The following is a 12,083-nucleotide window of genomic DNA, read 5'->3' as shown; positions in this document are numbered from 1 at the left end:
GCCTTTAAACACATTTTGCCCAGTAATTTTTCTAGATCAGCTTGATGAACATGGAGGTCAACCACAAGAATTTTCCATGAAGTTTTATCAGACAGTGATATCTGGAATCAAATGTACAGCTGCACTCCAACAAAAAGGTACAAACTGAAGGGTAAAAATGTTAGGCCCCATGTGGATGCTGATAAAAAGAGAAACCACTAAAGCTGCATGTTTAAATTCTTTTCAATTCATTACATGCAAATTTTATGCTGAACCGATTAAGACAGGCAACTGTCTGGACACACTTTTCATTCAAGAATTTTGAATCACCAGCTTTGGAATAAAACCATGAAATTGGAACTGCTCACCAAGTTAATTTAACATCTCATTTCCCAAACATGAAGATCTTCCAGATATTGTAGTAGATATAACCCAGTGGTTACAAGATGTGCGGGGTAACTATAGACGCAAGCTAAAGGAACAATCGACCATGGTTAAAATTTTTTAAAAGGATCATGAAATTAATTAAATCTCCAGGACCTATGTTTCAATCATGCAACAATTATCTTGATTTAGTATACCAACTTCCTACCATTTAACACAAAATAGTATCATGAAGCATAGTTTGTACCATGCACTTAATACATCTCCCTACCCATGATTCCTGTTACTAAGCCATATGCATTTATACACTCAAGAATCCAAACTGTAGTAGGAAATTGTTGAGTATTACCAATGTTACTAATCTCTGAAAATTGAGACTTTTTTGTTCAAATAAACCTTCACTAATTTTCCAACTGGAATTATTTTAAAGAGTAACTCCCCCTATAAGCACATAAAAGACAGTACATATTTTGAGATTTGCATTACTCTGCTGTTAATTATACCAGTGCTTCAGCATCCAAACAAAACTCCCCTCGAAGAAATTTTACGTGACTAGGAATCAGTTTCTCAATTCCTTATGTTTGCTTTCAAATGTACTTTATGCCTTTGCCCATCCATTTCTCTCTCCCCTCAGAACCCATAATCCACCAAGATACCTGTAATTGTTAAGCTCTGGCTTCAGCATTGCAGATTGAGCAACTTTGGCTTTCTGTGCTTTTAGGAACAGAAACAGTGAAATTAATACCTGACTCAATAAACTTGTGCAGGAGATATGGGTTACAGTCATAGAATCACTCGGCATGCAAACAGACCCTTCAGTCTGACTTGCCCATGATGACCAGGTTTCTAAGCTGAACTAGCCTCACTTGCCTACATAGGGCACATATCACTCTAAATCTTAGCTATTCACATGCTTGTCCAAATGTCTTTTAACTGTTCTAATCAGACCGGAATCTACCACTTCCTCTGGTAATTCATTCCACATACAAACCACCCTGAGAAAATGTCAGCCCTTGGGTCCATTTTAAATCTCTGTCTTCTCAGCTTAAAAATATGCTCCCTGGTTCTGAACTCCCCCACAAACCCCCTCAGGCTAGGGAAAATACCTTTGCTATTCACCTTATCGATGCCCCTTATGGTTTTATAAACATCTGCAAGGTCACTTCTCAACCTCCCATGTCTCAGTGAAAAAGAATGCCAGGCTATTCAGCTGCTCCTTGGTAACTCAAACATGCCAGTCCTGGCAACATTCCGGTAACTCTTTCCTGAAACGTCTCCTATTTAAGAATAGGACATCAGGGTGACCAGAACTGTACATTGTACCCTAAAAATGGCCTCACCAACACCCTGCACAACCTCAACATTACATGCCAATTCCTATTCTTTGGTCTGAACAATGAAGGCAAGTGTGCCAAATACTTTAACCGTCTACCTGTGACACATCCTTCAAAGAACTATGTATCTGAACTCCTCTCACACAGCACTGTCATCAGTCCTGAGCAAAGTGAAGCTACATCATTGGGATGGTCTGCACTGTGCGGGACTAGTATTCTAGCAAACTGTACTTTGCTAATCTATTTGTATATCTAACAAATCTAGCAACGGAGGACATTGTTAGGAACAGAATTAAGGACACAGATTTAAAACTGAGAAGTGAAAGTTTTATTTTCCCAGAGGAAAGTGAATATCAGAAATTCTCTACCTAGAGGCAACATCACAAAGTATACCAAGAGAGAGTAGACAGCTCTCAATTCACTATCAAAAGTCTATGCATGAGCAGGTACAAAAATGGAATTGAGGTCTAGGGCAGATCAGACATGATCTTTTTGAATGGCTTTGGAGAAGGCTTTGAACTAAACAATGGGAGTGAACAAACAAGCTTGGGTAGGTACAGGAAAAGAAGAAGTTGGGTCCAGACAGGACTGCAAAATATGACAAGTAGGGGTCAGTGTAGCAGAAAGGATCAAAGGCTCTAAACCTAAGAATGGACCAACAGTCAAGGCTACATCTGACAGAGGAGAAAAAGACAAAAGTAAAGGTTCTACAGTTGAATGTTTGCATGATTTGTAGGAAAGTGAGCAAACTGATGATATTCATTCAAGTAAATCAGTATGATCAGGTAGACATTACAGAACCATGAGCTGCAAGGATGGGTCCTGAATATTGAGGGTACCAATGGTTTTGCAGGGAGGTTTACCAATTCCATGCAGGATGGTTTAAACTTAAGTGGCAGGAGAATAGGAAATGAAGCTGTAGGTCAGCATGTAGAGTGATTGAGGACAAAGTCAACATTAAATCCAGTCAGTCTAATGGAAAGAACAGGTAGGATCAGATTAATAAACACAGCAGGACTGGCAGTCTTGTGCATTTATTTAAACACAAGGAGTATAAACAGCTAAGGCAGAGGAGCTTACAGCTTGGGACTACAATGTTGTAGCCATTACAGAAACTTGGTTGAGAGAAAGGTAGCACCAGCAGAGTTCAGATATTTTAGGCATGATACAGAGGGATGTAAAAAGGGGTGTGTGAATTGCCTTATTGATTAAGGAGAATGTCACAGCTGCATTGAGAGGGCATCCTAGACAGCTCATTCAACGAGGCCAAATGGATAGAATTTAGGAATAGGAAAGGTGCAATCACTGTGATGGGGTTACACTGTAAGGCTCTCAATCATCAGCTAGAGGGAGAGGAACAGATATGTACACACGTCATGGAAAGATGTAAAAGTAGTAGAATGGTTATAGCTCAATGATTAGCTCATGAAATTTTCCACTACAGACAGGTACTCCTTTTACAGCCAGGGGCTTAAGTAAGGCATACTTTATAAGGTGAATCCAGGAAGTCTTTGTTTCCATGCTGTATAAAACTATGACTCTATGTAGATAGTCCAACAAGCGATGGAGCTGCACTAGATCTTGCACTGGGGAGTGAGCCTGCCCAGGTAATCAAAGTTTCAGCGGGTGAGTTTTTTGGGAACATGATCATAATTAAGTTTTAAGGCAACTATAGTTAAGGATAAGTCTGGCCCTTGGGTGAAAGTGCTGAATTGGGGAAAGACTAATTACAATACTGTTAGGCAGGAAGGGGAGAAATTGTATTGGAGCCAGCTATTTGAGGGTAAATCCACATCAGACATTTGGGAGTCTTTTAAAGGCCAGTTGATCAGAGTTCAGGACTGTGCTAAGGATGGCATGATTCAGGAACCCTGGATGACAACAGATATTGGAAGTTCGTCAAAAAGGAAAGTGAAGCATAAGGAAGGTTTAGGAAACTTAAATCAAACAAGGAGCTTGAGGAATATAAAGCAAGCTGGAAGGCTTAAAGGAGCAATGAAGTGTCCTCAGCAAGTAGGATTATCCAGAGTTCTAAAGCATTTCACAGTATTTTTGGAGCAAGAGGGCAGCTGGGGAAAGAGTAGACCTGCTCAAGGATCAAGAATGGCATATATTAGAGCCAGATAAAGTAGGCGAGGTCCTTAATTAATACTTTACATTGGCATGAATGATGGTAAGTTTAGAAATGGGTAAAACAATATTCTAGAGCATGTTAATATTGAAGAGGAAGTATTGAGTGTCTTCAAAAACATGAAGGTATAACGGCCTGATAAGATACATCACAAAATACTGTAGAGGCAAGGGAGGAGATTGTAGGGGCCTTGGCAGAAACCTTTGTATTCTCTTTTGTCAGTCAGGTTCCAGAAGACTGAAGAAGAATGAATGTTGTTTATTTGTTTAAGGAGGGCAACAGGGATAATCTAGGAAATTATAGGCCAGAGAACCTTACATTAGTGGTAGGAAAATTATTCAATAAGATTGCATTTGGAAAGGAATAGACTTATTAGGGATAGTCAACGTGGCTTTGTAGCAGGGAGGTCTTGTCTTATAACTTTGATGGAGTGTTTGAGGAAGTGACAAAGAGGGTTGATGAGGTAGGGCAATGGATGCTGTCGACTTAGACTTGACTAAATTATTTGACAAGATCCCTCATGGTAAACTGGTCAAGGAGATTAAGTTGCATGGGATCCACAGTGGATTGCAAAGTTGGACAGAAAATTGCCTTCATCAGAGAAGTCAGAGGGGTGATTTTTCTGACTGAAGGTTCAACAAGAATCATTGCTGGAACTGTGTGTGTTATATAGAATATGCGACACACACACACACACATACATAAATGATTTGGATGAAAATGTAGGTGGTTCCATTGTTAAGTTTGCAGAAGACAAAACTTTATGGAGTTACAGACAGTGGAGAAGGTAGCCAAAAGATACAGCAGGATATAGACTAGTTAAAAGTTGGGCATAGAAGTGGCATTTAATCCAGACAAGTGTGATGTGATAAGTGTTAGGAGGTCAAATGCACGAGGAAAGTATACAGTAAATGGCAGGACCTCTACAAGCATTGACATACGGTAGGATTTTGGGGTTTAAGTCCATAGCTCCCTGAAAGTGGCAACACACATGGATAAGGTGATAAAGGTGTTGTACAGAATGCTTGTCAGGGCAGTAAGTATAAAAGTTGACAAGTCATGCTGGAGCTTCGTAAGACTTCAGTTAGGACACATTTTCAGTATTATACGTAGCTCTGGTTGTCACACTATAAGAAAGATGTGCAAGCTTTAGAGAGGATGCGGAGGAGATTTATCAGGAAATTGCCTGGATTGGAGTGTAATAGCTACAAAGGACCGATTGGACAAACAAAGACTGTTTTCACCACAGCATCAGATACTTAAGGATGACCTGATCAAAGTACATAAAACGATGTCCATGCATTGAACTAGTATTGCAGTATGTCTGGGAAGGGCTGAGGTGCAGCAGTAGTGTCCCTAACCTTGATCCAGGTGGTTCAGGTTCAACTCCCACCTGTTGCAGAGGCAGGGGGGAAAAAATAAAATTAGGAAGTGCATGAATAAGGCAGATAGGGTGGAGTATCTTCTCCCCCAGGGTAAAATATCAAACACTTGGGGACACAGTTTTAAGGTGACAGGGGAAGTTTAAAGACGATGTGCAAGGGAAGTTTTTTTTATTGAAAACAGAGGATGGTAGGTGCTTGGAACACACTGACATGGAAGGTGGTAGGAGGAGATATGATAGCCTTGTTTAAAGCAGTAGTTAGGGACACACATGTACAGGTAGGCAAGAGGGGGATATGGGCATGCAGGCAATTGGGATTATTTTGGAATGGCATCATGGTTGACACAGACATAGTAGGTAAAGGCCCCATTCCTCTAGTGTATTGCTCTATGCCGTAGGAGAATGTGACCGTTACTAAAAAAGGAAGCTATGTTTTGGTGAAGGGGTAAACATTGTTAATCAAGTTATAGTTTTCAAGCATTATTTACAAATAATCTTGGTTCAGGTGGTCAGGATGCACAAATGGGTTAGGCAGAGATTAGAGATAGCAGGGCAAGACAACACTAGGTGGTGTGGTCCACAGGCCCTCCAAGTGTAGATTAGCAGTGGTGAAGAATTCTGTTCGACAATGTTGGAGCAAGATATTTTAGAAGCGTCCAAAAAGCAGTTTGTACTTTTCTTGGTATTGTGTAACATGGCAGAATTAATTCATGACCTCTGAGTGAAAGCACCACGAGCTGGAGTGAAAACAATACAATTGAATCATTTATTCAATTTCGAAAGGGGAAGAGTGGGTTTAAGGCTAGCACTTTAAACTAAAATAAGGGGCAACGTATGGCATGAAACCTGAGCTAATTGAAGGGAACTAGGATACCAGACACAGGGAGACATCAATACAGAAGCTGCGGTAGCCATTTAACAGGACATTTCAGAATATTTTAAGTATATTCCTATAATATAGAAAACTCCAAAGGGAAAGATCTGTGGTGAAGTGAATTTAAAGAAAAGAAAGATCAAACTTCTTGAAGAAGCATTAACTGCACAAAGATGATGAGCAGGTGACATGATTGTTCAGAACAAAAAAATGTTAGAGAATGACAGGAAAAATTAAATCAGGAGAAACATTAAGAGTGAGGAAGACAAGCAATTGACAAACGGATAGCAAGAATTTCTACTTGCTCTTTTCCTTGGAGGAAATTGCAGGTGAATTCAACAAACACGTTACTTCTGTCTTTACTACAAAGGTAGAGAAAACAGGGAAAAGTCCCATGTATCAGCCTGCGAGTGTTCAAGTGTCCAAGTGAAATAAAAATCAGATGCTGCTTGGCCTGCTGTGCTCATCCAGCTCCACACTTTGTTATCTCTAAAAATCATGGAGGGAGACCAGAAATACAAGCAGAGCACCTGAAATAAACAGAGCATCAAAACTGGTTAAAAAGCAAGGCATGCTGGGAATGCCTGCGCCAAGACCTACATCCGTAGACAAGTCTTTGCAAGATCAAAGCCTGGATAATTGAGCACCCAGAAGCACCAGAACACATCGGCAAGTGTGAGAAAGCAATTCAACCCTTCCTGACAAACAACACATGATGCATGGGGCGGATATGCCTCAGCAAAACAAAGAACAGGTGTATATTGTGGGATGAAACCAAACACCCAGGCCCACCAGCAAACACATTGAAGGGGTCACTGTTAAGCAAGCCATTAGCAGTATTTCAAGGTGATAAAGCCAATTAATTCGATACCTCTGATTGGTCAAGTCCCTGTAAAGTTCCTGAAGGTAGCCAAGAGGGTACAAGAACACCACCGCAGGACCCAGGTTACCCCACTCCCCAGCCTACCTAGAGTTATGTCAGGATTCAACAGCGAACAGAGCATCTCATCCTCTGACCAGCAGAGAGAATTAGTCCATGAAGAGAGGAACAGACTGAACAATTCAACAAGCCAGCAAATGTTGAGAGTATCTGGGAAGTATTTTAAATTTCTAAAGATTCCGATAGTTAGAAATGCAGTTGTTGCAAGTGTAAAGCATAACTCTTAACCCCCATTGTCTTCAAACAACTTTGCAGGTTCAGTGACTGCAAACTCGTGCTACATAGTCCTTCCCCACTATATGCTAAGGTACCTGGGTAAATTAATAATGTGTACGCTGGTTGAAGAGTCTGCAGGGTCTTACCGTACTCGAATTTCCAGAAAGCATTTCACAAAATCCCACAGAATTTGTTTGAAGCAGAAATTCATGTTTTGGGGATACATATTCACAGAGATCAAAGATTGGCTAGCTGGCAGAATACAGGATGCAGAAATGGGCCTTTTATTTATTGACAGGATGTGGCCAGTCCAGCAGGGGTCTGTCCTGAGGCCTCCGATTTCCATAATTTACATGAATAATTTAGATGAGGGGAGCCAAAGCATGGAAGCGAAATTTGCAGATGACACAAAGATAGGTGGCAAAGTCATGGAGAAGATCACACAAGGAGAATGTAGTTTATAGTTGCACTGGCAAATACCAGGCAGATGGGAGTACAAATGTGGAAACTTGTGGAGTTGTTCAGTTCAAAAGGAAGAACAGAAAAAAAGACCATTACTGAAATGAAGACTGACTGGAATTTCCGGGTGAAGAGGGACCTAAACGTTCAAATACGTGAGACAAAGTTAAATTAAGGCTCATGGAATGACATCCTTTATGAAGAATGCAATCGAACATAAAAGGGAGGACATCCTGCATCAGTTACAGAAGTCATCGGTGAGACCACAGCTCAAACACTGCATGTAGCTTTCGGTTTCCTTATTAACAAAAAGCCGTACATGCACTGGAGGCAGTTGGAATTATAGAATCCCTACAGTGCAGAAACATTTGGCCAATCGAGTCTACGCCAACCCTCTGAAGAGCATCTCATCTAGAATCACCCCCAATCCTACACCTGCACCCCAGACATGATGGGCAATTTAGCACAGTCAATCGATCTCACTTGCACATCTTCGGACTGTGGGAGGAAACCCACGCAGACACCAGAAGATTGTGCAAACTCCAGACAGACAGTCGGCCAAGACTGGAATCAAACCTGGATCCCTGGCACTGTGAGATAGCAGTGAGAAGGTTTACTGTATTGATATCCGGAATAAGCTGGTGTCTTACGAGGAAGTGTTGGATAGGCTTGGTTTACTTCCACTTGAGTTTAGTTGATTAAGGAGCAACTTGGTTGAAGTTAACAAGATCCTCTAAAATCCTCACATGCAATTCCAAATCTAAGGGGTGCTATTTAAAAATGAGGAGTCTCCCTCCAAGGACAGAAATGAGGGGAAATTTTGCTATGTTTTGTGCAACCTTGGAACATTGCCTCAAAGTGCTGGAGATCAGGTCATTGAATATTTTTAAGACAAAAGGTGATTAATAGTCTTGTTAAGCAGGGGAATCAAAGGAGGTTGATGGGGACGTGGAATTCAGAACACAACAAATCAGCCGTGATCTTATGGAATGGCATGACAGGCTCAAGGTCCAACTATGCAATTTCTGCTCCCAATTTCAAATGCATGGTCATCTGATCTAATATCTTCTTATGTGATTATGTCACACTTCATTTTACAATACTCCTTACAGGCATCTTGGGTCATTTTGTTGTGGTCAAACCTTTAGCCATACCTTCACGCTCTACTACTGACATATACCACTGGTGGGCAGACCATCTATATGATAAACTACAGCAACTCATCAAGGCTCCTCCAATAAGATCTTCCAAAAACGATAAGATAATGGTCGAGGAGTATTAATTGTTTGATTATTAATCCAGAATCCAACTCATGTTCTGGGGCCCAAGTTTGAATCCCACCATGGCAGACAGTGGAATCTGAATTCAATTAAAAGGCATTCTGGAATTAACAATCTACTGATGATCATGAAACCATTGTTGATTGTCTGAAAAGCCCATCTACCTCACAAAAGGTCCTTCAGGGAAGAAAATCTGCTGTCGTCACTTGATCTGGCCCACTTGTGACTCCAGACCTACAGCCACGTGGTTGCCTCTTAATTGCCCTCTGAAATGGCCTAGCAAAACCACTCATTTCAAACGTAACTGGGAACAATGAATATATGCTGGGCAACAAACCCCACAAGCTACAACCTAGAATATGGGCAAAAGATGCACGGATACACCATCAACACCTGCAAGCTCTCCACAAAGCCAGGTGCCATCCTGACTTTGAAATAGTTCCAAGTCCAAGATCTCGAATGCTATGCTGACAGAACTCTGGGTATCACATCACAAACTGCAGCAGTTCAGACAGGCAGCTCATCACTACCTTCTCAAGGTGAATGAGAGATGAACACTAAATGCTGGCCCAGTCAGTAGCATCCACATTTTCTGAACAATTTTTAAAAATACTTAAGTTGCAGTGGCTGTGTGATCAAACATCACGCTAAGACTAGTTTAATAAGCTTCAAGAGCACAATATACTGCAACACCAAAGTTGCTACACAATAAAGGATTAACAATCTCTATACTGATAAGATACCAGCTCAAAGGTCTCACTTTAAGCACTAGCCAGAGGCTATTACTTCCTATTGCAAGGAACATGAAAAGAATTATCCCAGCCCACACTTTCAAAGCCCTTGGCATCCAATTCAGACTAACAGTAGGATGCACTGTAGCTCTAGGACTGGGCTGCACACTGACTGTTTAAAGTGCAGGGATTGAACATGCAAGCTGACCCACCTCAAAAGACTACTCAAGTTAACTTCAAGGTTCTCATCAGTCCAACAGCTTTGAGTGACAACTTATTCCAGAAGGAGGGAAAAGCTGAACCCACTGCCTACTTCTGTGACTAAGAAGAACCAGCTCCAAAATGGAGGCTGGCAACAGATCTGAGATAATGGGAACTGCAGATGCTGGAGAATTCCAAGATAATAAAATGTGAGGCAGGATGAACACAGCAGGCCAAGCAGCATCTCAGGAGCACAAAAGCTGACGTTTCGGGCCTAGGCCCTTCATCAGAGAGGGTCTAGGCCCGAAACATCAGCTTTTGTGCTCCTGAGATGCTGCTTGGCCTGCTGTGTTCATCCAGCCTCACATTTTATTATCTGGCAACAGATCTTCCTGACAGCTGGGTGCAACAAGGAATATCAAACAACATTATTTAACAAAGAACTCAGGTAATATTAACATTTAAAAACCCAGAGTAATAATTAAAATGACATTTAATAATCTGCAAAGTACTCACCTCCAAAAGCTGTCGGAAACTGAGCCATGCTTCCTTCAAGTTTAACTAGTCAGCAGATGCCTGAAATAGATTAGGAAGTATTAGCTGATTGATTAGATACAGTATGTTATACAACAGGTAGTAAATTACAACTCCACCTCACTGACGAAATCAGAGATACAAAGTCCTGCCATGATTCACAACTTGTGCACCATTCAGATCTTTGGATTGCACTGTAAACCAAGTGGCCATTTAAATAAAAAAATCAAAAATGTTATAAGTACCAAACAGATCAAGTGGTATCCATGAAGAGAGAAACAGTTAACATTTCAGATCAATTACCTTTCAATAGGATTTAATGGTATGTTCTAAGTATATTACACCATAAAGACTGATGCAAAAGATCTGCTAAACTCCACTTTCATTTCCTGTTTCTAAAACATTCTCCCCATATTCATTTCTCTCAACTGCCTGGGCTCACTTTGACCTCTGTCTTCCTTTCTATATATTTGAAGAAGCTCCTGTCGTCAGTTTTCATATTCCCCCTCAGTTAATACTTAATATTCTCCTTAACTGTTTTGATTAGCCATGGTTGGTTTATCTGAATGGAATGTATTTTTGCAGGCAGTAATGAATTCTTCCTTACATGTCTGCCACTGCTTGCTTACCATCATTCCTGCTAATCTATCCATCAAGTTCACTTCAGCTAACTCTATCCTCATTTAAGTGACACATAACTATTTCCAATCCAAGTTTCAAACTCAAACTGAATATTAACTTCGATCATGTTATGAAGACTACTTCCCAGAGCAACTTTTACTTCGAAGTCACTTATTAAACGCGCCTCATTACCTCTTAGCAGGTCCAAGAAAGCCCGGTCTATAGCCGACTCCATGACATGCTAAAGGAAACTCTCCCAAACACTCGAGATTTGTCATCATAGCTATCCCCATAAACTATTTACTTTAAAATTCCCCCACCCACAAACTATTAAGTGTTATCTACAAACCTTGGTTATGCAATTTGCCAATGGTGCCAATCTGATTCAGGTGGAGCCTATTCCATCAGCACAGCTATTTTTTCCTCCAGTACTGGAGCCAATATTCCATGAACTCAAACACGTTTTACCCACATCAATTTTTGGGTCATACATTTACATCTTTAATCTTGTTGACCCTGTGCCAACTTGCTTGTGGCTCCATGAAAATCTGGAGATTACCACCTTTTTGTTCTGCTTTCCTATTCACCCCTTAGCTGCTCAGATTTCCTCAGAACTTCTTTCCTCTTTCTGCCTATAGTGCTGGTACCTACGCAGACCACAACAACTGGATTTTTCCCTTTGCCCTCCAAGATCCCCTGCAACCCAGATTAAACATCCTGAACCCAGGCACCAGCAGGCAACACAAACTTTAGGACTTTCCATCTGGGCCACAAAGTATGTGTCCATTCCCCTGACTGTACTATCTTGATTGCAACTACACTTCTTTTTTCTCCCATCTTGAATGGTGACCTCTACCAAGGTACTACGGCCAGTTTGCTCATCTTCCTGACAGTTACTGCTCTTGTCCACACAAAGGAGTAGGAATCTCAAATCTGTTAGTCAGGCTCAAGTGCTGATGCTCCTTCAGCACTACCTGCCACACTCATAGGCACATCCTCCTTGTCACTGACAACT

General features: G+C 41.0%; 1 protein-coding gene across 5 annotated transcripts in view; it reads right to left on the bottom strand.

The window, feature by feature from the left end:
- The window catches only part of itsn1 (intersectin 1 (SH3 domain protein)), a 217,143-nt gene that overhangs the window by 153,432 nt on the left and 51,628 nt on the right, over positions 1 to 12,083 (bottom strand). For all 5 annotated transcript variants that reach the window (XM_059650194.1, XM_059650193.1, XM_059650197.1 and 2 more), the window contains one exon: positions 10,430 to 10,489. In XM_059650194.1, coding sequence (XP_059506177.1) covers positions 10,430 to 10,457 — 28 coding nt within the window. In that variant the 5' untranslated portion in view covers positions 10,458 to 10,489. The remainder of the gene's footprint in view (positions 1 to 10,429; positions 10,490 to 12,083) is intronic.

This window comes from Stegostoma tigrinum, chromosome 12 (assembly GCF_030684315.1).
Source record: "Stegostoma tigrinum isolate sSteTig4 chromosome 12, sSteTig4.hap1, whole genome shotgun sequence".
Classification (NCBI taxonomy): Eukaryota; Metazoa; Chordata; class Chondrichthyes; order Orectolobiformes; family Stegostomatidae; genus Stegostoma; species Stegostoma tigrinum.
This window is presented reverse-complemented; position numbering and strand designations above follow the sequence as displayed.